Below are 22,941 nucleotides of genomic sequence, written 5' to 3'. Positions count from 1 at the left end.
TAAGTTTTAATTGACCTCTCATCGGGTTTCATTGCATATCTTCTTCTATTGTTTTAACACAAGCACCGGTAGAAGGCGTGTATTAGGTGTAAGTACAACAACCTAACACTAGAGTACGCCAGAATCCACCAAACCTATACATGTTATTCCCAACGACAGTCACACTTGTTAACTGTGGTCAAACTCATCTAAAAGACAATAAATCATATTTTATCAAGTGTGTGGAAATCAAATAGTAAAATATTGTTTTAAATCAGCACTCATACAGCACATTTTTTAATATCAAACATGTGAACATTGCAACCAATGTATATGCAGCATAATTTCCTCACATTCACAGTGCACTAGTTTCACAATAAATAATTTGTAAACAGGAAACGTCAGTGCAAAGGCAGATTCTGCAATGTATGCAGAATGAAACTTACATCGTTAAATACATGGACCGAACTTAAATGCTGTGAAACTGTCAAAAGTCCAAAGTCATATCCCTCTGTGGTCAAATAGCCCTAAATTCAGGAAAAATACACATTTCACTATTGTCATAATTCTCTTTCTACTGACTTTCTGTGTTTAAATTAATAAATAATGTGTTCTTGATATTCCGTTTGCCACCATAAACATAGAAAACATGTAGCACGACCGAGACATATTGAGTGTGTGCATGAAAAAAGCATATCCTGTACGGGGGGAGACAATATGCTCAATGATTTGTGTAAAAGGAATAGTAGGCTGCCATTCCTTTGGATGAAGGAGCCTCCTTGCTGTAGGAGCTACTGGCAACCGAGACCATGTCCTCACATTTGATGTCAGCGGGTGAGTCCTCTGTGCCGGGCCCGTTAAGAGACACACGCCTTCGCTTGCAGGCCGATGTGTAGGAATCAGCCTTGTCGAGAGAGAGAGAAGACGGCTGTGTCTCCGCCCAGGAAGATATCAGGCCTCCACCGTTCACCTCGTCTTCTAAATGGGGTTTCACTTTGTCTGAGTGTTCTGGAAAACCAGCCGTGGGACTCGGCCTTGGAGACCAAGGCAGACTCGGGGTCACCTTTCTCTGGTACGCCACCCTGGAGCCCCACCCGGCTGACATGTTGTTGAAAGGCGAGTCCGGGTAGTAGCTGAGAGCGTGAGATGTTTGCATGGACAGGGATTTGATGCCGTAAGGTAGCAGCGTGCTGGAGTATTCCCCGTCATAAGGCGTCAGGTCCAGCTTGTGACTGGTGCTGCTGCCAGTCCCCTGCTGCATGGATGTGACGAACCATCTCTGGGAGGCGCCGTCGTCTGACTGAGGCGAGAGGAGGCTGCTGGTCTGAGGGACGGCTCTCTCGCTGTTGTAGAAACGGCTCTGGGGAAAGTTGTTGACAAACTGGTCCTGGAAGAGGGGCTGCATGGCGTACCGAGCGCTGGGCACAATCTGGTGGGCACGGGGGGAGTCGGTTGGAGAAGGGGTGAGGCGGTCATTGTCTGGAGCGGTGTACATCCTGGAGACATATGTTCAGGAAATACTTTCAATTGAACATAAAAATAGGTCAACTGCAGTGTAAACAACCATGTTGAGGTACAAAAAACCAATGAAAACATAGAATTAGCAGTTCATTTGTGTTGCAAAAAAAATGCAACAGAATACTCACGAATCATAATTATCTCTGAATCCTTTGGCAAATGGATTGTGATCGATTTTCAGCTGCGTTATCTAAAAATAAAAATACCAGAATAAGATGCGATCGTCAAAAACATGCAACATTGACATTTTCAATACGCTCCAATACAAATTTTCGCATCTAACACGCAAACCATTTGGTTCTCTTACATCGGTGTTCTGGTAGGCAGTCACGGCTATGAACTGGGTCTCTGGAAACGTGAAGCTCTGAGTTTTGGGATCAGCGCTGATGTCCTCCACGCTCTCCTCCGTCACCTCCACAATGTGCAGCCTGGGTTGGTACTTGTGCAACGACTGCAGGACTATCATCTGCAGGACGTGAAGAAATACGCTTAGAAAAGATCATACGCTTATTTTACAACAGAAACATTGCCTAGTCATAATCAGTCATAATGAGTCATATCAGTCATAATTGGTAATTATGGAAATATGCTGCTGAAAACATCTTCACGTCTACTGTATATCTTGGTAACGTTTGCATAAGAAGTACAATAAAATATATATATTTTTTATATTTTTACAATTACAAGCCATATAAAAATGAAATACTATTTATAAAATATTGCAACATATGTTATATTGCTAATCAAACAATGTGATTGTGTTTTTACCAGTGAAATATTGTGACTGGTCCCTTTGTTGTTGGTGAGTTTGAGTTTGCTGAAGGAGATTTCTTGTCTCATCCAGTGGGCCCCCGTGTTTGGGGATTCTGGGTGGATGTACATTTTGTTCCCTGCAGGAAATAAAAACCATCAATGGTTTGACTGTAACATTTAAAATGTGACACACCGGCGGCCTGCATGATGATGACGTACCCTGACTGCTGTTGTCTGCTTTCCCACAGGTGACCCACTTGCCCCCCTGGAACCTCCAGTGATTGGGGTCTGCCAGGGCCACCTCCACAAAGACATTGTAGTGTGCGGTCAGGTTCAAACCTGCTATGTTGAAACTCAGAAAGGGGAACATCCGCCTGCAAAAAAATAAAAATTATGATTTACATGCTAATTGTGTTCTAAATTAAATATATGTGTTTTTGAATGCAGTTACAATGTGAGTCATTTTATTATTAAATGAAAAATATGGATTATAATAAATGGAGATGTCAGCTTACCGGCCCTGCTTGGTGATGATCATCTCGGTCTGGTGCCGGTGGAACTTGAGCCAGAGAGGCCGGTTGCACAGGTAGACCTGGGCCCTCATGGCCGGCCCGTTGGCGGGGATGGCGATGTTGCCGAGAGCCGGGCCCGAGCCGCTGTAAGGCGGGTAGAGGCAGCCGGGACTCTGGCCGATCTGGTAGGCCGGGCTGAAGTGACTCCGCGGGCCCGCGGCTGGAGGGAACCCCACGGAGCTCAGGTGAAGGGGGGCCGGGTACCTGGCTGCGCCGGACGGGCTGTAGACGGTCCCGCCGGGGGTGTAGGGGACGAAGGAGCAGGGGGCGGCGGTGTCCGTGGCGGCTTTGGGTGCCGCGGCGCCCAGGAAGTAATGCTCCGCGTACCGGCCGCCCGAGGCCGGCTCTTCGGCCCCTGCCGGCGGGGATTTGCGCCGCTCCTCCGCCGAGGAAGTCTCCACCTCAGCGCCGAGCATCTTTAATCAGCGCACTTTGGCCGGAGATGGAAGTTTGTCGGGGGCTTCTTCCCACCCTGGGACACAATGATAATACCCAGCAGGGTAAAAGATGGGGGTAAATAAAAGACAAAAAGGCAGGTGGGGGTATTGGGGGGTGGCTCCTACTGATACCAAAACTGATACCGAACCTGCACTTCGTCACCTCCAGCAAATCTGACCCCCCAAAAATGTGATAAATAGAACCAATCGAGCAAAGTAACAACATGAAATGTTGCAGTTGTTTTTTTCCAAGGCAGATAATAAAGATGACTTCTTGGAAGTCACATGACAAACTTTGATTTGGGTGGAAATCTACCATCCTTCGCCCACGACTTTTGCTGATTAAGATAGAAACTATTACCAGCTAATTGAAACTACACAGCAAACCAGCTTATTTTTATCTTTTCATATCATTACAATGTTTATTTATAGAGCTCTGTATATGCGTTCAGCGAATTACATAAGTTAATAAATGAATGAATACATTTCTTACTATGCTGCAGTTAATCCTCCTATTATTCATACACTTAATGATTTTGGATTCATTCCATTTCTGATGCGATTTTGCGTCCCGGTGGGATTCCTGACGTGAAAACGGGAAATAGGCAATTATTTTTCCATTTGAAGAAACCTGTGATGTTACTTAGATCGGACAGGGTGTACGTGAACGCCGCATCAGTCATTTTAGCAAATATATTTATACTAAAACTCAAATAAAATCTACATCAACACCCATATTTCAAACGTGATTAAATCATTGTCTATATGAAAAAAATCAAATTGTAAAAATAATAATTGATGTTTGATATATTAAAGATAGCATTGACTTACCAGGTGATGTTCCTCCTGGCCCAAGTTGAAGACAGGAAGGAGGAAAAAAAGTGAAATGAAAGCGGCGTCTATATGTCTATATGTCTCTATGTCTACATGACATGAAGAAGTGCTGGACCCATCAGCTGCTCCTTCCTTGTGGCTCCAACTCCCAGATAAGCAGCCTGTTATCAGATCTGCAGGGAGGGGCAGAGGATCCTTAGCATCACATTGAGGGTGGATGAGCAAAGCCTCTCCTCATCCATACTCACTTATCAGACATCAGAGGGGCTTTCACTCCGTTTGCATATTGGTTTCCATTGCTGGAAGCACCGTGTTGCTGCAGCCAACTTACCTCAGAAGAAACTAATTATGGACGAGACGGACAGAAGTAAGACATACTGAGCTCTACTTTTACCTAAAATGTTATAGAAATCTGCAAGAGCAACAAAGAACAAAAAGTGAGCATCCATGATGGAGTTTCTGTTCCAACTTGTCATGAAAAGACAAAACCAGTCATATAAAGATATCGTGAACATATCTAGTCATTTGGGTGGAAGGAGCTGTCAATCTTTCCTAATATTGTTATAATAATATTGAAGCTCTCTTGTAATTGTGGTGTGGATTCCCACAAGGGGGTACAGGTACTTCATGTTTGCAGCCAAGTACAAAGACTTAAAAAGTGTTCAACTCTTCTTCTCCTGTCACCTCCCCAGTCTCCAGTTCCCCCACTTCCCCAGTTCAAAGGGAACTAGACGGCCGCTTGAAATCACGGCGCATTAGTGTGATAATGGGCCGCCTTTGGGTCGTACGCTCCAGACGACGCTCGGCTGATGTCGCCTGTTTGGACGCGTTAGCATGAGAAAGGTCGTGAGAGGATTAGAGAAGCGGGTCGCCACCTCGGAAATAAACACGGCGAACATCAATCAGGGCAAATCAACTATTTGGGTAAACTGTTAGAACAACAAACAGTCTGATCGGGGATGGATTGATCGCATTGATAAATGATAGCGGTTGTTGATTATTGCAGGAAGTCATGAATTTAGACTTGGGAATTCAGACAAAAACATGACTGGGTCTTGATTTACCATCGCTTGGATGTCCCGTCGCTTCACAGGAAGCTTTAGAGGTAACGTCAGTACTTCCAGTGCATACCACACAGCACCACTTTGGTGAATAGTACTGCATGGGGCACCTAGTACATGCATTTATGTGATTATTTATTTGTTTTTTATTGGCCCACGGAAATTAAATTACAACAACAATGGGAACAATAGAGCAAAAGTCAAAATATAAAGAGAAGAAGCTGAACTGTAATAATAAATAACAATAATAAAATAGTTTCATCTTTAAATTAAGCTGTCAATCATAAGCGTTGACCGTAGTCACTCATTTATTTCATGGATACCTTTCAATGTTTGAGTGTAATTAACACATTCGCACGGGAGTACAGTGGAGCGTCCCCACGCAGTCTGATGCTCTTTCAGGACTTCATTCCGACCCGAACACATCAGCAGAAGTACAATTCCAACACCACATACTGTCCAATTTACTACATGTACATAAGTATGCTGGAAAATACACAGAAAACAGGTACAACTTTACCTAAAGTCTCTAATACGGTTTAAAAACGTTCTGCTAGTATTTGGAACTGTTTAGACATAACACATAATCCTATTTGTCTCTTCATTAAATACAGTAAAAATAGGCATATTGCAGGCATAGTTGCAAATTGTGATTAATCATGATTAATTAATTAAAAAACTGATTAATCTGTTGGTATTTTTTAATCATTTGACAGCCCTACTTTAAATATATCAAACCAGTGGCGTCATTAAGCCTTTTTGAAAAATGTTCTTAAGCCCCCTTAAATAATTTGATATTTTTTTATTGATTTATTTTTTTTTATAATTTTTTTTTACAAAAAAAATATTTGACAAATTTTATATAATAGGGCAAAAGCAGGCTAATATTAGCCACTGCGCAATAATCAAAGGGGGAGCCTATTGCACACGTTTCATAGTAAGCATAACGCATTAGCCGCTCTGAGGTGCTCCGTTGCTCTTTTGGTTGTGATGTGCTCACGCGTGCCTCCACTCGGCACTTAACACCAGCGGCGAGGCGTTAATCAGTCCAGTATTTACTCGTTCGACTCTTTAAGCCCACCGCATTGTGCAGAATCGTTTTTAAATTGCACATTCAACGTAATATTTGTCGGACTAAAATGGGATATCTGTTTTTGCTAAGTCATTCTTTGTTCATACATCGGTCTGGGATAGAGAGTTACGTAGATACAGGACCGTAGGGTGTCAAATGAGTGGGGCGATGTCATACCAAGTGCAGGGAAGGGGGGACCCAAGGCAGCCAACACCAAAACCTTCACTTTGGAATCGGTTTTTAGCCTCCAAATTGCAGTTTTTATGCAAACAAATGGCAAAAACTCCACCATTTTAATGTATTTTTACCAGGAGCGTTCAAGCGCGATTGGACAGTCTACAGCAAAGATGAGTATGGCTTCTTGGCTCCGGCGTCGGTGGCATCCACTCGACACCATCATGAATCATGTCACGGTTTCTGATAAATGAAAGTGGTTGGTGTGCACCGAGAGGTTTCAGTGGGTTCCCTCCAAGCGTCCCGCCCTAGCTGTGCTTGCTTTTTGACACGTCTAAAGGCTTTTTTCTGACACGGTGCCATCCTGCCGGCCTCCCCCTCCCGCCGTGCTCATGCCAGGCAGGGCGAAGAGGAGGGCGACCTGGCCATCAGCACGCTGCCCTGGGCCACCGCCACCCTGCTGGCAGCAGAAGGTCTGTTGGGCTCGTTCCATGGCAGGAACTCTGCCCACCGCGGCTTGTGATGTCAGCACCGAGCGGAGATTTGATTGGTTCTGACGTCTTGACTTTGTCGCTTCGGGGGGAAATGCCCATGCCGCAATTTAACAGACATAAAATCCTAATTAATTATCACTTCAATTGGATGGGATCTCATTCCGTGGTCATCCTGTCTCGTCGGTTGCCAGATTACTCGGGAAACTGAAATAATAGCTCATTTTTCATCATGTTTTAATTGAAACATTCATATGCAAATAATTTTTATTTCAAATTCTGACAAAATCACGTAATCTTCTGTTTGATTCACGGCATTAAGTGTCCACAACATCGTGTTTCATGTCCGATATACTTTGCAGACATAAATGATTTGTGTTACTGCAAAGTTCAGATTGATTTGAAGGACGATCATTCTTACTGATGATTAATTAATTAAAAAAACGATTAATCTGTTGGTATTTCTATAATAATTTGACAGCCCTACTTTAAATATATCAAACCAATGACGTCATTAGGTCCATTTTAAAAATGTTCTTAAGCCCCCCTAAATAATTTGATATTTTTATTAAATTTTTTTTTTTTTTACCAAAAAAATCTTTTGTCCCAGGCTGTTCTCAATAGCTCAAAGCCCAGAGATACTGTATCTAAACTTGGCTTTTCGGGCATCATATGCCCCGAGGCCTGCAGTCAAAAACCCTTCCAGGTCTTCCACTTATGGTCGGGTCCCACATCCTGTTAAGGGCAACAGCAGGAGCGGGGCCGTCACATTTGGTGCTCAGCGTGGGGGCACTTGGTGAGTTGACATGTTCCAGCTATCCCATGGAGATACACTTCTGCCTCTCCGCGAAGACTTGGTGTTTTCTCATTTGCATTCACTAATGAGATCCTGTTTTGGTGACGTTATACTGGAAGCGTATTTCTCCGACTGTCCTTCCACAAACACAGCAGACAGATTAAGTCTTATCTGGTAGACCTTGATGAACTAATTAGTCCTATTAAGATTCAGGATGCTTTTTCAGATAAAGCACGGCCAAGGTGAAGGCTCTGTCTCGCTGCGCCATTTAACAGCTTTGTGTGAAAAAAGGAAGGCGGACGTTTTACGTTTTAAACGTTTTCGGCGTTTTACATTGACAGACTGCGGCAGCGCTTCCAAACTAAAATGTCTGAAGGGCGACTTTGAAAGGCGATTGGCAGTTCTCATATGCTAATGTGGCGCTTGTTTCCGTTTACACAGTTACTCACAGTGCGACTTCTTTCAGCAGCTTCTTACATCACGGGGCGACCGCCAACATCATCGGATCATCTTTGGCTATGCCTTAAAACCAGTACGGCTCGTAAGCCACTTTGTTTTGGATCTCAACAGTGACCTTTAAACCAGAAATCGGTAACTCGGAACTGTAGTGTCTGCCCATCTGATGTCATGGACGTTGGTGTCGTTACTTGGCTCTTGGCATGGAAATGTTGATGACACAAAGGTCAACCAGTCTTTGACTTTCAATATTACTGGTCGCCATATCATTCGCACAAGAGAATCATCCACTTCCATTTCCTGGGCCAAGACCCCTCCCGCCCCCACAGCTACTACTTTGTCACCGAATTGTGGCAGGCGCCATGAAATGCCAAATGAGGTCTAGTTAGCACGCTTCCTCATTATCGCCCGGTCTGTACTGCTAAGAACTCCTGCTCGCCAATCTGTTTCTGCCGTCACCGACAAAGTCTTAGGTCACAGTAACGCGGTCCAAAGGAAACCCGAGTCGACCCCAGAGGCCGTCGTGCTTTTATTTTCTGTGCATTTGGCCCACAGTGGAATACGTGGACCAGGTCTTTGTGTAGCTAACATGTCAAGAGATGCTTTTTCTGTCGCCGACCTCCTTTCACGGAGGACATAACACGAGTTTTGCAAACAAGACAGTAGCAGCTCTTCTAGTTCTTGTTGTTGACAATCGATTGTTTCATACAATTACACAACCAAATTGTTTATGTAATTGAATTGTTTATGTGAAGCATTCAATTGTAACCTGATGTATGTTCAAATAAAATGAAACCATTACCATTACTTTGTAGTGCTGTCAAACCATGCTATGAGGTGTTTAATGTATATCTTTTTAATAAACATTGTAGTCCTTCCAAATGAAAAGCAAAAATGACCATAATATGTATTTCTTAAAGGCTGGGTGAATTAAGTTTATTTGTAAACTTTAGATTTTAGCATCATATCACAGTGACTCATCACTCCTAAATGATATGAATGGATCACTTAGTATCTGCGTCACCGAAATAAAAAGATATGAGGTTCATTATTCTTTTGTTTCATGTTCATTTTTCTGTAGAAACATTTTCTGCATTATGCCCGTCAGGCAGGACCTCGCCCCCCCGTCCCCACCCCCATGCAGGAAAACCTGCTGACTGTGGTATCGCATTATGATTAACAATTTAACAATAATCCCCTTCTTTTGCATTGTTATTCCACAGATGAAAGTAAGAGCGAAACGCCAGTGATGGCGTGCAGGCTTCATTAGATTCATTGATAGATTTATTGTTTTCCATGGTGGTAATCACTTCCCCAGAGGTAATTTGTAAGCTCTTTATGGTTCAGAGGTACTGTATAAGCCTTGGAGTTAATTAATCTGCTTTGTTTAGAAGTTTACAAGTGCCCGTCTGAATGAATAATGTTTTAAAGTCTGGCTGAAGGAGACTTTGGTCTTTTTAGCTTTTTGTCACAAGAAAATATCAAAACATAATATTTATGGATCACTTTTTACATCTTTTGTACATATTTGACCTCTTATCCCCTTAACTCTTAACTTAAGACATTTTTCTTTTATCATAAAAACGGTTTGATTCCACCTTTTTCATTTTTTTTTAGTAATCAGCAGTTTCAGGAAAATATCAACTCCCGACTAAAAAAGGAAGAAAACCAGCTTTTTGTGAAAAGATACATTTCAAGCATATCTTTCACTTTGACTCTAATATTCTTTGCATTCGTGACAGCTCAAACATTTGACATAAACAAAACAAAAAGTCAAAACAAAAAAATCAAAATAGCTATTTACATAGGCTCTAGCATACCCGCCTAGTGAGGATAAGCGGCATAGAAAATGGATGGATGGATGATGGATAGATGGATGGAAGACGGATGAAATGATGGGTGGATGGATGACGGATGGATGGATGGAATGATGGGTGGATGGATGGATGATGGATGGAAGATAGATGGATGGATGTTGGATGGATGGATGGCTTGCTCCTACCCTTCCAAACTCTCCCGCTAGCCTGACATTGATGTTCTCCTCAACACCAAAATCAACATTTGCAATAAAAGTGGCAGTCCACTAGCAATCACTAACAAGCTAAATGCTCAATCGAGGTTGATGGTTGGGTAAAATAGTCAGCATGCTCTCACCCACCGCAGGCGTACAACCAAAACAATCAAGTTCTAAGATGTCACGTATGTTTTTTTTTCTTCACCTGCGACTGCTGACGTCTGGTCCAGCCTTTGTCAGCAACGGAGGGGCCGCTTGCTTTAATTGGCCTCCGTGTGGTACGTGGATGGAGGATGGAGGATGGAGGATGGAGGAGCGCTGTTTACGGGTTAAGTGCATCTTAATCAGAGCTGTAATCCAGTCATTAACAGAAACATACGAGGTGTTGAGAGCATTGTAGAGAGGTTGATAATTGAGAGGCGGCTTCCTTGCTCCCCGTGCTATGTTCATGAGTGTGTGTGTGTGTGTGTGTGTATGAGTGTGTGTGTGTGTGCATCAGAAAGGCCTGTTTTGAGCAGAAAGACCGAGTAGGGGTACGTATATTGTATTGTATACATAATATCAACAAATAGCTGAAGATAAAAATGTTCTCAGCTAATCCACAATTCTCTGAAAATAATATTGTCTTCCAAGCCATGCATTTGTAAGATACCAATACCGACAATAAAATTGTTATTGTCTACAAAGCCACCACAGCCGCCGTGTTCTTACTGCTCCACTGCCATATTGAGTTTTTCTCACTGTATATTTTAGCACCTATCACCTGCGTTAGGCCCGTGCGCCCCCCCCCCCCACCCCCCACCCACCTCTCGTTCTCAGTGAGTCTGCATTGAATAAACATACTGCTTCTTTATTTATTCTTTATTTAGATACATTTATATTTAGAATATTTATCATAGACACACAAACACCCCCTGATCCCATAAAAGCACCGTCAAATGCCCGCGTGATTCCAGGGAAAAGCATGGATACATTTCAGTGTATAGCACATAAAGGATGATTTCAATTATTGTAATGAATGCTACATATTGGTTACTTGTCTTGTTAATTGTTTGGGTAAACATTCATTACATGATTTATCATTTATTATTATATATTAGATATTATACATATGTAGCTAGCAGGTGTAAAAGTTGTGGTTTTCACATATACAGTAATACACAGTAATATACAGTAATATACAGTAATCCCTCACCACTTTGTGCTTAGAATGCTGTAGCTTCACTCTATCATGGTTTTTCAAAAATCTATTATTTAATAAATCATGCAGTTTTGTGGTTGAATATGCCTATTCAAGCAAATGTTATGTATTTGTTTGGCTAAATTAAGCATTTTCAAGCATAAAAGTGCCAAAGTGAACTAAAATACAAATATGAAGATATGTAGTATTTATCTATATTATTCTATATTAGTCACTAGGTGTGTTACTGAAATGTTCGGTGAGACACACAAGCACCAGATTTGATCGCCACAACAGCAGGCTTTTCTTGCAGGTTTGGATCTTCTCACAGCAAGCGCAATGATCCCTAAAACGGGCGAGACACACCAGGTTCAACCTCAACTCGAAACCTCTGACATCACTTCCTGTCCGACCCTCCCAACTCCGGAACACATTTACAGTACACGCTCGAGCACGAGTCTTAATTATGTCTCACATGGCTTATTTACTCGTATTGTCAAGTATTTGGGGTAATACGAGTGTAACAGACTTAGTGGTATTATTGCATGTCTAGATGGCAAAAACTGAATTTCAAAGGCCGTAAAGTTTTCTAAATACAAAAATATTGTAATCCTACTGTACTTTGCAGAAATTAACTCATCACGGTCGGGCATGGAACCAACTAACCAGAATAAGCGAGGGATTACTCTAATGGGAATATTAAAAACTGGACAAAGCTGAACTAAACAAGCAGCATCCATGCCAAAGCTTTACTAAACCGAAGCACTATCAGCCTGAAAGATGGAAGACGTAATGCTTCTCTTCATTGATGCTGGACAGTCCTTTTGTACATTTTAAAGTCACAAATGCGATTCCACGCTAGCGTACACACACGCGTGCACAAATGCCTTATTACTTCCATCCTGTTATGAAAACTTCTCTTTTATCCGGTAAAAAAAATATCGATCTGCTTTGCCATTTTTGCCTGATGGGTTTTTTTCCAGTCATAATGGAAAGTCTCCGTGGCCATTTCTTCAGCCTTTTATTCATTTGTAGTAATTATAGGAGGAGAGGTAAAAGATGTCTTCCATCCTTTCTTTTCTTTGGTCCCTCTTAGCTAGCTTCCTCTCCCCGCCGTGCATTTAGAGGAGCTCTCACCGTGGCATTATTAGAGACATGTCTGAAAGGCTCCCGCAGCATGTGGCGTCCTCTGACCGGCCGCTATATGGCTGCTTTTTGTTGGCATGAACAAGCCAAGTAAGCAGGGATAGCTTTTCCACAGGTACAAACTTTTCCTATTGGCTAATTAAGTGCATTCAGAGAGTCGGTGCACTGAAGGCTACGTGGGCACAAACGCCCAGGGAGGATCATATTTTGGAGAAAGGGAGGAGAGGGATGGAAGAAAACACCATGAAAAGACAAGATGTTCTCTTTGGTGTTACTTAGTGCAAGTGGGTTCTCCACCAAACTCCTATTCAAATGCCGCTCCCCGTCCTCGTCTCCGGCCTCTTCATCTTTTCATCAGGATGGACCAGGAAATGAGGAGGAAAAAACCTCTTGTCATTGTCGGCCGGTCAAAGGTTTGCAGGCTTAATGAATGGGAGAAACATACGAAGAGCGGAACGTCGCTGCGCCCTCGCTGCGCCCCCTCGCTGCAAAAAGTCCCAGGATGCCTTGTGAAGAAGGCCTCCTCATCTGCCGCTGAAGGGGGCACACGGCAAAGGCAGAGGGGAAAAGTAATTTTCTTCTCGTGTCTATCAATTCTTTGGGTTGGCTCCTGCCACTTTTTTTTGCTCTACTTTTTATAAAGCTTTATAATTACTTGGGCGAGAGCCCTCGTGGGAGAACGAATGGGGTCTTTGTACCCTTCTCTTTTCAGTCCTCTCCTAATAATATTTGCTCTTTTACAGATGCAGTGTGGGAGCCAGATGTGGTTCCCCTCAGAAACCTACAGCCGGTTTTAACGATGTTCTTTAGGCCCTGAAGGCATCAAATGGGAACTATTGGGAAATGTTGACAGTGTCAAAATGCATGGGGAGCAATGACAGCGTCCTTCCATCCATTTCCTGTACCTCGTTAGGGTCATGGGTGAGCTGGAACCAATCACAGCGGAGTTCAGGCTGAGGTCATCCTGCATTGGTCGCCAACCAATCACAGTGCAGGATTCCAGCCTTGCTCCCTCGGCTGTTTTTCCAAGATCATAGTTGACTAGGGACTACTGTGAGTCAAAAATATTGAAAGACAAGTCATATGTAGTAGTCTGGTCACTAGGTGTCAGTAAAGGGACATTGAAGAATGTTGCTACATAAAAAACATCCGAGTTAGCCGCCTATTAGCGTGCTGCTACATGGAAAGAGGAATCGGAAGTCAGCTCCGTCGCTCATCTATGATGTTAGCTGCTGGCATTTTGACAATTGTAGTTTTCTATGCATAAAATAATTGTAAACAAAGCATATAAATGAATAAAATTAAAGTTACATCTACCTTGACTGAAAACATGACTGACATGAATTGAGAAAAAAAAACACGATGTGATAGAGAGATGATTATTTCTCGAATTCAGTCGTGTTTCTCACCTTATTTACCACGCTTCTTACCACATCTTTCTTTGGCTCCATTTTGGGTTCTTTTGCAGCCATGATCAAAAAAAGCAGAGACTCGAGGTGAGAAACCAAACTGAATTCAAGAATCTTAAATGAAGAAAAGCAAAGTAAGATTAAATATTCACGTATTCCCGTCATTCATCATTCACATGAATTGTTTTCTGCATGAAGTCAAAATCTGAGGAGGAGACGTTTGGGAGCCGGCTGACCGAGGCGGGACTTTTTAGAGAACTGAGCCAAAAGAACCGGTCTACCTTAAACAAGCAAGGATGTCCAGACTTTCCCCTGACTTGCTATGGACTGTACCAACTTCTGTAACATCCCTAAGCTTTTTGCATCAACTTACAGGACATATCCTTATAGTACGAATAGCATGCAGGTATGTAGTTGAGTATCAGTTGTCAACTACACTGGTGATACCCCTCCAAGGTACAATGATTATACTGTACTACGAGTGGAACACAAAGTAACTTGGCGGGTATAACGATGTCTTCCGCGCAACCATCCCTCTCTCTTTCCCTCTCAATCCCTTTGACCTCCATCCCCAACTCTTCCGGCTGATTACTTCTAATGTAATTTTAATTAAAAAGGGTGGTGTCAAAGGGTTTAGCCTGCCTGAGAAGCGGGTGCAGATTGTGGCACAGTGGCAGCCCCCTTCACTTGCTTGAGAGGAAATGCATCCTGACACTGCTCAGGTGGTGCCAACACGAGCAGAACCAGGGAGAGCAACAGCACCGCGTTCGAGCCCGCTTTGCATATCACAGAACCCCCTTCATTTGGAAAGGTGGGAAAGAAAACTACATTTTAGTTGTTACTTATTCAAGTTAAATATACACATTTAACCTGTGAAATTCAAAAGTAAACAGCAAAGATTCCGGACGTTAATTGATAAAAAACAGGCAAACTATGAATATGGCAAACTGTAAGAAGGACAATAAGATGTCATGTCTTTCAATCCGACGAAATCCACCACAAAATCCTGACATGTTGTTGTGTTTATCATGCGTGTGGAACGAACCCAAAAAAGGCAGTTTGTCCTCCCCAAAACCCGACCAAGTGAACGGCTGCCAGCTTGTTCGGGGGTGACCTGCGTGAGGTGCCCCACAGTAGGGATGGATAGCAGAGGTCTGCCTGTAGCTTTGTAATCCTCTCACCCAAACCGCAGGATTATCTGCCCTCCGTCGGCTCTGAAGCGGCTCCCCGTGGCTCAGGCTTAAACACTTCCCCACAATCTTGCCTCCGTGCCCCATCTGCCAAGAAAACAATATGAGGGAGTGATGAAAAGCGGAGTGTCCTAAAAATATTAAGAGGAGAGATGAGGTGTGCATGTTATCACAAAGGCGGCAAAGAACATAATCATTTCATTCGCTGAAGGCCCGCGCTCACAATGTGCTGCTCTCATCTGTCACTCAGCACGTTTACTTGTTTACTTTACTTCATGACATCACTGCCTCAATGCACCTTTCCTCAATGCTTGAATTAGTTGGATTTTTGTTTAGCATTAATGACAGGTAGGAGGATAAACCGCCTTTATTGTATGATATAGAGTTGTGTGATTCATTTTTTGTCACACTTGAATGTTTGATTTCATCAAACAAATGTAAATATTAGTCAAGAACAACATAACTGAACATAAAATGCAGTTTTTAAATGCAACTTTTTATTATTAAGGGAGATCAAAAATCTAACCTACATGGCCCTAGCATTAAAGCACCCTTAAGTGAGATTAATGGAGCTCTATCAGGCTGGAAAAGGTTCTAAAGCCATTTCTGAAGCTTCACGACTCCATTCAACCACGGTGAGAACCATTATCCACGAATGGTGAAAACATGGAACAGCGGCGAACCTTCCCAGGAGTGGCCGACCAACCAAAATGACACCAAGAGTGCAGTGACGACTCATCCATGAGGTCACAAAAGACCCCACAACAACATCCAAAGAACCGCAGTCCTCAGTTAAGGTCAGCGTTCATGACTCTGCCGTCGGCAGAAATGGCCTGCATGACAGAGTTCCAATTTTACGGTCTTGAAGTAGTGGTTAGCGTTCTGGACTTTGGAGATTCGAAACTCCACTAGTAAGCACCATCGGTATTCGTCAGGAAGGGCATCCGGAATAGAAAGGGCTCAAGCCAAAAATCAGTATGAGGATCAAAAAGATCCGCTGTAGCGACTCCGTAATCAGGAAAAAGCCAAAAGAAACAAACAGATCTTTTTCCAACCTTTGGAAAATAATCTGTGGTCTGACAAGACAAAAGTTGAATGGCTGTTGCCAATAAATGGCTGACTCTTTTGTTTGTTTTTTTTGGTCTCACTCCTGTTTCTTATTTTTGCATTTTGAACTGCACTTAGAACCTCCTTAAGATCCAATATCGCAAAATGTAAATTCTTGCAATTTCTCAACTGGTCTTGACATTTTGATCACTGATTTATGGAGGCTCCCACTTGCATGAGATGTTAACATTCTCTAAGTGTGATCTCCTTTTGTATTCGTCAGTGGACAGTTGGAGGAGCTGCTGGTAGGCCCGGGGCACCGAGGCGTGTCGTAAGAGGGTTTAACTTTTGTAACCTCCTCTGCCAGGTTCAAGGGCCCCGCTGCTTGGACACTGGGTCAGAACCGAGAGCTTGAGAGAGTGCCTTAGCGGCCTGGCTCCACGCGTTCCCTTCGAATTGATATACAGTATTTTATATACAAGTGTGATATTCTATATACGCTGGCGTGCAGGTTTCATTTCCAAGACTCAAAATGGCACATAATAACAATATAGCCGGTATACATACTCACTATTTGTTGTCTGAGTATTAGACGGATGTGAAGGATGGATAATTTATTGATCAAAGAAGTAGTGGCTGACATCTACAGTACATGAAATACACGTATACAGTAAGATACAATAATACAAGATTTAAAAGATTGTTCAATGTGAGGTAAAAATAGGTCAAATAAGATTGTATCAAATAAAACACTATTTTATGTTAGTACCAAGAAACAACACAGCTCTATATAATTGTCAGTCTATTGGCTACACATCTTCACCTGGTGCCAAGAGGGATGGAACTAGTCAAGTGTGCAGTGTGGAGGTGTTAACTCAAACCGAAAACGCAGTATGTGCCTCCATCTGTTTGAGTGTTTAATTCTCAATAATCACGTGAAATGTACAGCAGGTTACACCAAATGGTGTGCCTTGGTTTATTAATTTTATCACTGCAGTGCTGATTAAATGCTCACCTTCCTGCTGTAGTCCAGTGGTTGGTTCCCAAACTTTTCAGTGGCGTACCCCTTCAGACATTTGACTTGAAGCCACGTACCGAACACGATTAATTGGCTAATTGATTCTATAGTAAATACATACAATAACTGTGGTTCATAAATGTGTAAATCGCATGGTGAAATATTGTTAAAAGGTTTACACGAGTCCTTATAAATAGATAAGAAATCATCCAACATATTGCTAGGACCCTTAGTGGTGTTATGTGTTGTGCTTTTACATGTCTTACCATGAAAAGATATGTTCTGGGGTTAGGGGAGGTAAAAAGAGGGCGGACAGGAAGTGACGTATGAGAGCCCCATGTTGGAGTTGGCAGGAAGTTAGTTTGACGAGGCCATGACAGTCGCCCGTGTTAGCACCTAGCTAGGCTCTGGTCTGGTGTTTGTGCTGAGCTAAGAGTGTTGCCATATATTTGATTTCAGTCCGATGTTGGAATAATTTAGTTTGTATGGTTCGAACGAGCTTCACTTTTGTCCACTTGTAATCGCTACAGTTTAATATTACTTTGAGGCACATTTTAACACAGATGATAGGCAGTACCCAAAGTACAACAATACAGTTCATTTTCGGGGGAACTCTCATCCTGACACGCACATACATTGACATTTTCACAGTGGAATACCAACATAAATGATAACTTGAAGATAAAACACTTTAAATGCACAAATAATCATCAAATGTACTTACTTGTTCATATAACTCACACGGAACAATGAAGAAGTTAAAGCTTCGTCTCCCTCCTTCTGACTGTTGGATTTGCTCTGTGAGACTTTCAGGTGCACTCGTAATTGTGAGGGTTAGGCGCTAAATTGTGTGATTTTTATTCACGTATCCCCCATGACAGTTGGCGTACCCCACTTTGGGGACCTGGGCTGTAGTCTGTGGATTGGGTTCAAAAATATATTCGTATGAAGAGTAAGAATTAACGGTGAGCCAACACATTGAACACTTGACTTTTTTTTAGTGTTTCATAACTGCAAGGGAATACTTGAACAACTGATTGCACCCAGCGTGTATGGCACACAACAGCAGCGAATTTTAACATTTACATTTTGAATTCGTGTAATTTTAAAAGTTAAGACAAAATGCTTACAATGCTCGCGTTAATAATAATTAGCTATCTCACTTGAACGAAGCGATGCGCTGGGTAAGTGTTTCTGGGATTTGTAGTTCTTTTCCCAGCTACGGTACCGGAAGTACTTGACCGCTGGTAAGCTAGGTCACATTGTCGGTGTTTTGTAATGTTTTGAACGACCTTTCCACAATGGAAGCTGCCAAAACAGGTATTAATATTATTTGGAGTTTTATACGTGACGTTATTCGCGTAACGTATATTCATCTGGAAGCATAGGTTTATAAAACGCTTTAATTTGATCGCTAAGGGCTTTCAGTAAACGGTAGCAAGCTAAGTTGCTATCCGAAGAGACATTATAATGTAGTATCAAATCTAATTAAAATGTGCGTTTTTGTTTACATTTAAGTGGATAATGCAAGTACAACGATACGAACCCCAAACGGGTCTAAATGTCTTTGTTATCCTCACCCCGAGTGTTGTTTTATCCCCTACTATCTCAGAGGAGATCCACCTAAGACATGTGGAAACTGACGTGCTCATCCCCAAATTGATGAGGGAGAAAGCCAAGGAGATCTGCGCCGACAGAGTTCAAGGTGCGTGGGGGTTCCATTGCATTCCACGGAAGTGTGTGCTGATTTGAAAAAATAATGTACACATCTATAGCTAATATCTCACCATATTGATGAACAGATACGTGCAACCAAGTCTTACTGTAGTGGACTAGCTACACAAACAGTCCCATTATAATGTGTTTATGAGCTCACTGCAAGCTGTCGGCATGGTACGAATAAGCTAGTTTGAACATGTTTTAGATCAGCCAACACTTTGGCATATTGGTTGGTCATAGCTGCCAATGTAGGCACACAAATCTATCAAACATTGATTGATTGATAGCAAAGTCAAATACATGTACCATGCACTGCTACGGTTGTGTAGTAGCTGGCAATCGATCAGCACTCTTGAGACGTTTGATCGGCAAATTGGTGTGCGTTCACAGAAAGTGTACTTTCTTACGTGGAAAAATAAATGCTCTTTAATACAGTTGACAAGCCAGCATTTCAAGAAATGCTCCAAACGTATGACAGATAGTATGAATTGCCTGTGAGAAAATATGTCGCAAACGGCAATTCCACAACTTTACAGAGTGAAAGATGACATATTAAATGAAATATTGCATTATTGGGATTTATTATTATATATAATATTATTTGTTGATGTGGTCTCAAAAAATGTTGACAATATAATTTAGTATAAATTAAAGTAATATAAAGTATAGTATAAAGTAAACATTCGAAAACACACCAGCACTGTTTTGTGACTTTAATCTAAAGTTTTGTCTGTCCAGTCATATTTTATCACTCTACTTTTCTTATTAATGTCAACATTTCATCATGGCTTTCATCTCATGCAGCGTCTCGTCTCGTGAGTTGGGCGTCTGGGTGACACCTCTAGTAATTACTTATGCGTACAGTAAGATGGAATCTGGATAGATGCGCCTTGTCCAATCCCGGACATTTTTCAAAAGCTGTCCCTCTCAGTACCGGCCATTTTGGATGATTTTTCAAGGCACACAGAATATTTTGTTCTTGGGGTATATTGACATAGTTCATACTAAAAGAAATATTACACTCATCTTTCATCAGAGAAAAAAAAATAATTCAGTTTTCAATAAACAAAAGAGAAAATCAGGCATTTTGTGAAAAAAAATTACAAAAAAAAATAATATATATATATATATATATATAGCGAAAATGTCAAAATGTTGCCACAACATAAACAACACATAATAAAATAATATTTTGCCAAATATAACAGCAAGTATTTACACTTTCCTCATCTGCAACTGAACTGTGTGTGCACACGCTTTTTGTCTTTTTTATTTTTTTTTAGAAATGTAATGATGAGGGCTGCTTTAGTAGTAGAGTTACGCGGGGAATGGAACCCGTCCCCCCCGCCGCCTCCTCCCCACCCGCACGACGAGCTTGGCGTCCCACTCGTTTTCACACCTCCTGGCTCCATCTTGTATAATCACAATGTGTACGTCTGTGCCTGCTCTGGGCTTTAGTCTGGTCTTCCGTGTTTGACAAAGAGATGTGCAAACCAAATGTGAAGAGAACCTTTCCGTGGGATCAACACAGCCGTCTTCTTGCTGCCTTTTAATCTGCCATCTCAAATAGCTGGTCAGATTCATATGTATTCATACATACATATATTCATACATGCATACATACATAGAAGGGGTCTGGTCCATGTGTTGTCTTTTCCGTTCACGTGTTAGCGTGCTTATAAATTCATTGACAACTGCAGTTTGCAAAATGTAAGCCTATCGATTCCGCTTTTTAAAGTACGACCCCCGGATGAGTTGTTGGTACCTTGAAGGTACAAGGTCTGTGCTCGCTCACATTTGACTCGAGTAAAGCCGCTGAGCAGAGGCAATCCACTATTAGTGCCCTGGGACGGGGTGGGATGGTGGTGGGGGGGCATTGGTTGATTAGATTAGTCGCAGTGTTCTGCTCTTCTAAATTGGTTTTGCACTGTTTTCACATGTGCATCCTGATGAAAGTGTCCGTGTGATAACCATACTGATGCCGCTGATGAAGGTAATTATATGTCGGCGTGCTGTGGAGATGAGATGGAAGGGCGCCTTCTTTAGCGTTGTTGAGGACTGACATGAAATTAAGCTGATCTAGTCCAGTCTTTCGGATGTTTGGAATCAGCCAGCCAGAGCCCAGACCTACATCCTATTGTCCTATAAACGAGTCACGGTGATAGTCATGCTAATCAAATGGCACAAGAAGGGGGTTAGCCATTTTCAGCAGTCAAATAAAGCATCTCCGTATCCCACTCACGTCCCTCCTGTTCCTCCTCTTCTCCTCAGCTTTCAACCACTGCTGCAAAGAGTCCGGTTTCCTGATGGTGGTGAAGTGTCGAGAGGAGAATGCCGCTCTGAAGGACTGTCTGACACAACAGTGAGTACTTAACAGTTTCTTGTCACACCGCGCGGCCACCCTTGTGCGGCTACCTTGTGTGTTGTTGCACGTTTTCCAATGTATGAGCCTAACTTCAAAGTCCGGGTGGCAGGAAATGATCCGATGATGATGATGAATACATACTGTAATATTCCAATGAGTTTGTCTTTCTCTCCGCCTTTGCGCCCGTCACCAGCTACAAGGACCCGGCCTTCTTTGAGCTGTGTAAGCAGGAATACATCCAAGAAAGAACAGAGTTTGAGAGGACGGGGATCCCAGCCAAGAACAGGAAACAAAAACTCCCAACCAGTATGTAACGGCGTCATCGTTGATCTCGCTGCGAATGACGACGCTCGGTCCTCAGGGAGCTGTGATGGTCATCGGCAAACCGCGTCACCTCATTCCGTTTTGTCACAGTGGGCCAGAATCGTATTTGATCAAACAAATCATGCATATGTACATTGTTTGCAAATATCTAATGTAAAGTCATTACAATGTACCATATTGTACTTGAATGACCCTAAAAATATTTGTCTGTACTTTGGATTATTTGACATTAAGTTGATTTAGTGCATCAATGGTGACTTCTGAGTGGAGTTCTACTCTGATTTCGGGGAGGATGAGCGTAGTTCCGGTTAGTTGCTGGTGTCACTTAAGTAGACAGTTTGGCTTCTGAAAACAATATGCCTTCAAAAGAGTAAAACATTTGCATTTTGCTAACAAAACAAGTCCGACCTCTCCGTCTGTATCACTATGTGCTCCCGCTGGTCCATTGTTGTGGTCCGTGTTCCACGGCGGATGGAGAGCTTTGCGACAGGAGTGTCACCGTTGATGCACTACACTGCTGGTGGGGACGCTAGCAGATCCAACTTATTCTCCAAAAATCTGATCTATCCTTACAACATGAAATAGTAAATGTGTATTTTAACTTAAAAAGATGCTGAAAAGATATTTCATGTAATTAAATGTGTGTAAATATCCAGAGCCGATATGTCATTTCCTAAATTGTCTTGTGAATGCCATTATAATCCGAACGTCAAATGTTCCATTAGCATTTCTCAAATAATGGGAATTATGCAGTATAATTAGGGATATATAGTTTTTTTTGGTTTTGAAATGTTTGCCAGATGATGCAAATTCAATTTGAAAGATAGATTACAGTTAATTTGAAGTGCAAATTATATTTTTATACATTAGTATTTCTTGCATATATCCATATTCAATGTTAGAGTACTATATATTTTCATTTAGTTTTATGTTGAGCCGTTTGCAAAGAACAATCTGCATTTTTATATGGAAGCACCATCTTTTGTTTATATTTTATTCATTTAGTGTGTATCAGTAAATGCTGCACTTTTGTAAACTAGTACATCATTTCAAAGCTGCAATGACTGAACCAGATGAGTAGAAAAGTCAAAAACATTACACATTGGTCATTTCATATCTTTAGTTCTCGTATTTACAAGTGCAGTAAATCTAAAATAGGTATCTACTGTACATTGCATTTTGGTTTGCAAATGGTTTACAGACGAAGGAAACTGCTGCCGTCAAATGAAATGAAGAAAAAAAACAGCATAGATGTTATGAAAGACAGAAAAGATGCCCCATCCCCCAACAACCACAGACCTTTTGTGCACCTTTTTCAGCACCCAGCTCACATTTCTTCATGCTGATATCGTCTCTCCTTGAAAGCCGACATTAAAAAACGAGGAA

At 42.0% G+C, this 22,941-nt stretch overlaps 2 protein-coding genes across 8 annotated transcripts; one reads left to right on the top strand and one right to left on the bottom strand.

Moving 5' to 3' along the window:
* Nucleotides 1–121: 121 nt before the first annotated feature.
* eomesb (eomesodermin homolog b) lies at nucleotides 122–18,708 on the bottom strand. Of its 6 annotated transcripts, none has more exons than XM_058053167.1 (9): nucleotides 18,311–18,708; nucleotides 15,074–15,169; nucleotides 4,091–4,266; nucleotides 2,766–3,294; nucleotides 2,470–2,624; nucleotides 2,266–2,387; nucleotides 1,805–1,963; nucleotides 1,626–1,687; nucleotides 122–1,475 (listed from the first exon to the last, which is right to left on the bottom strand). In XM_058053167.1, exons 4-9 carry the CDS (start codon nucleotides 3,236–3,238, stop codon nucleotides 701–703), a joined length of 1,746 nt encoding a protein of 581 aa, XP_057909150.1. In that variant the 5' UTR covers nucleotides 3,239–3,294; nucleotides 4,091–4,266; nucleotides 15,074–15,169; nucleotides 18,311–18,708; the 3' UTR covers nucleotides 122–700. The 6 variants fall into 6 exon arrangements, with proteins under 6 accessions (XP_057909150.1, XP_057909146.1, XP_057909145.1 ...); XM_058053163.1 differs by lacking the exon at nucleotides 18,311–18,708 and adding an exon at nucleotides 17,145–18,251 and having other exon boundaries at nucleotides 14,938–15,169; XM_058053162.1 differs by lacking the exon at nucleotides 18,311–18,708 and adding an exon at nucleotides 17,872–18,251 and having other exon boundaries at nucleotides 14,938–15,169.
* On the top strand, nucleotides 18,328–22,232 carry cmc1 (C-x(9)-C motif containing 1). Of its 2 annotated transcripts, none has more exons than XM_058053178.1 (4): nucleotides 18,328–18,467; nucleotides 18,760–18,852; nucleotides 21,138–21,228; nucleotides 21,425–22,231. In XM_058053178.1, the coding sequence occupies exons 1-4, from the start codon at nucleotides 18,449–18,451 to the stop codon at nucleotides 21,543–21,545; spliced, it is 324 nt and encodes a 107-aa protein (XP_057909161.1). In that variant the 5' UTR covers nucleotides 18,328–18,448; the 3' UTR covers nucleotides 21,546–22,231. The 2 variants fall into 2 exon arrangements, with proteins under 2 accessions (XP_057909161.1, XP_057909162.1); XM_058053179.1 differs by having other exon boundaries at nucleotides 18,347–18,394; nucleotides 21,425–22,232.
* The last annotated feature ends 709 nt before the right edge of the window (nucleotides 22,233–22,941 follow it).

This window comes from Doryrhamphus excisus, chromosome 17 (genome assembly GCF_030265055.1).
Source record: "Doryrhamphus excisus isolate RoL2022-K1 chromosome 17, RoL_Dexc_1.0, whole genome shotgun sequence".
Taxonomy (NCBI): Eukaryota; Metazoa; Chordata; class Actinopteri; order Syngnathiformes; family Syngnathidae; genus Doryrhamphus; species Doryrhamphus excisus.
The sequence above is the reverse complement of the archived record's forward strand: the minus strand, read 5'-3'. Positions and strand labels throughout refer to the sequence as shown.

What these genes read in the sequence shown, in the direction of transcription:
- eomesb (XM_058053167.1), bottom strand. Translation starts at nt 3,238, where the DNA reads ATGCTCGGCGCTGAGGTGGAGACTTCCTCGGCGGAGGAGCGGCGCAAA. An exon ending in AGCAGACAACAGCAGTCAGG is followed by an intron (nt 2,388 to 2,469) that starts GTACGTCATCAT and finishes TATTTCCTGCAG; the next exon opens with GGAACAAAATGTACATCCAC. An exon ending in TTCAGAGATAATTATGATTC is followed by an intron (nt 1,476 to 1,625) that starts GTGAGTATTCTG and finishes ATATGTCTCCAG; the next exon opens with GATGTACACCGCTCCAGACA.
- cmc1 (XM_058053178.1), top strand. An exon ending in CTGCGCCGACAGAGTTCAAG is followed by an intron (nt 18,853 to 21,137) that starts GTGCGTGGGGGT and finishes TCTTCTCCTCAG; the next exon opens with CTTTCAACCACTGCTGCAAA. An exon ending in AAGGACTGTCTGACACAACA is followed by an intron (nt 21,229 to 21,424) that starts GTGAGTACTTAA and finishes GCCCGTCACCAG; the next exon opens with CTACAAGGACCCGGCCTTCT.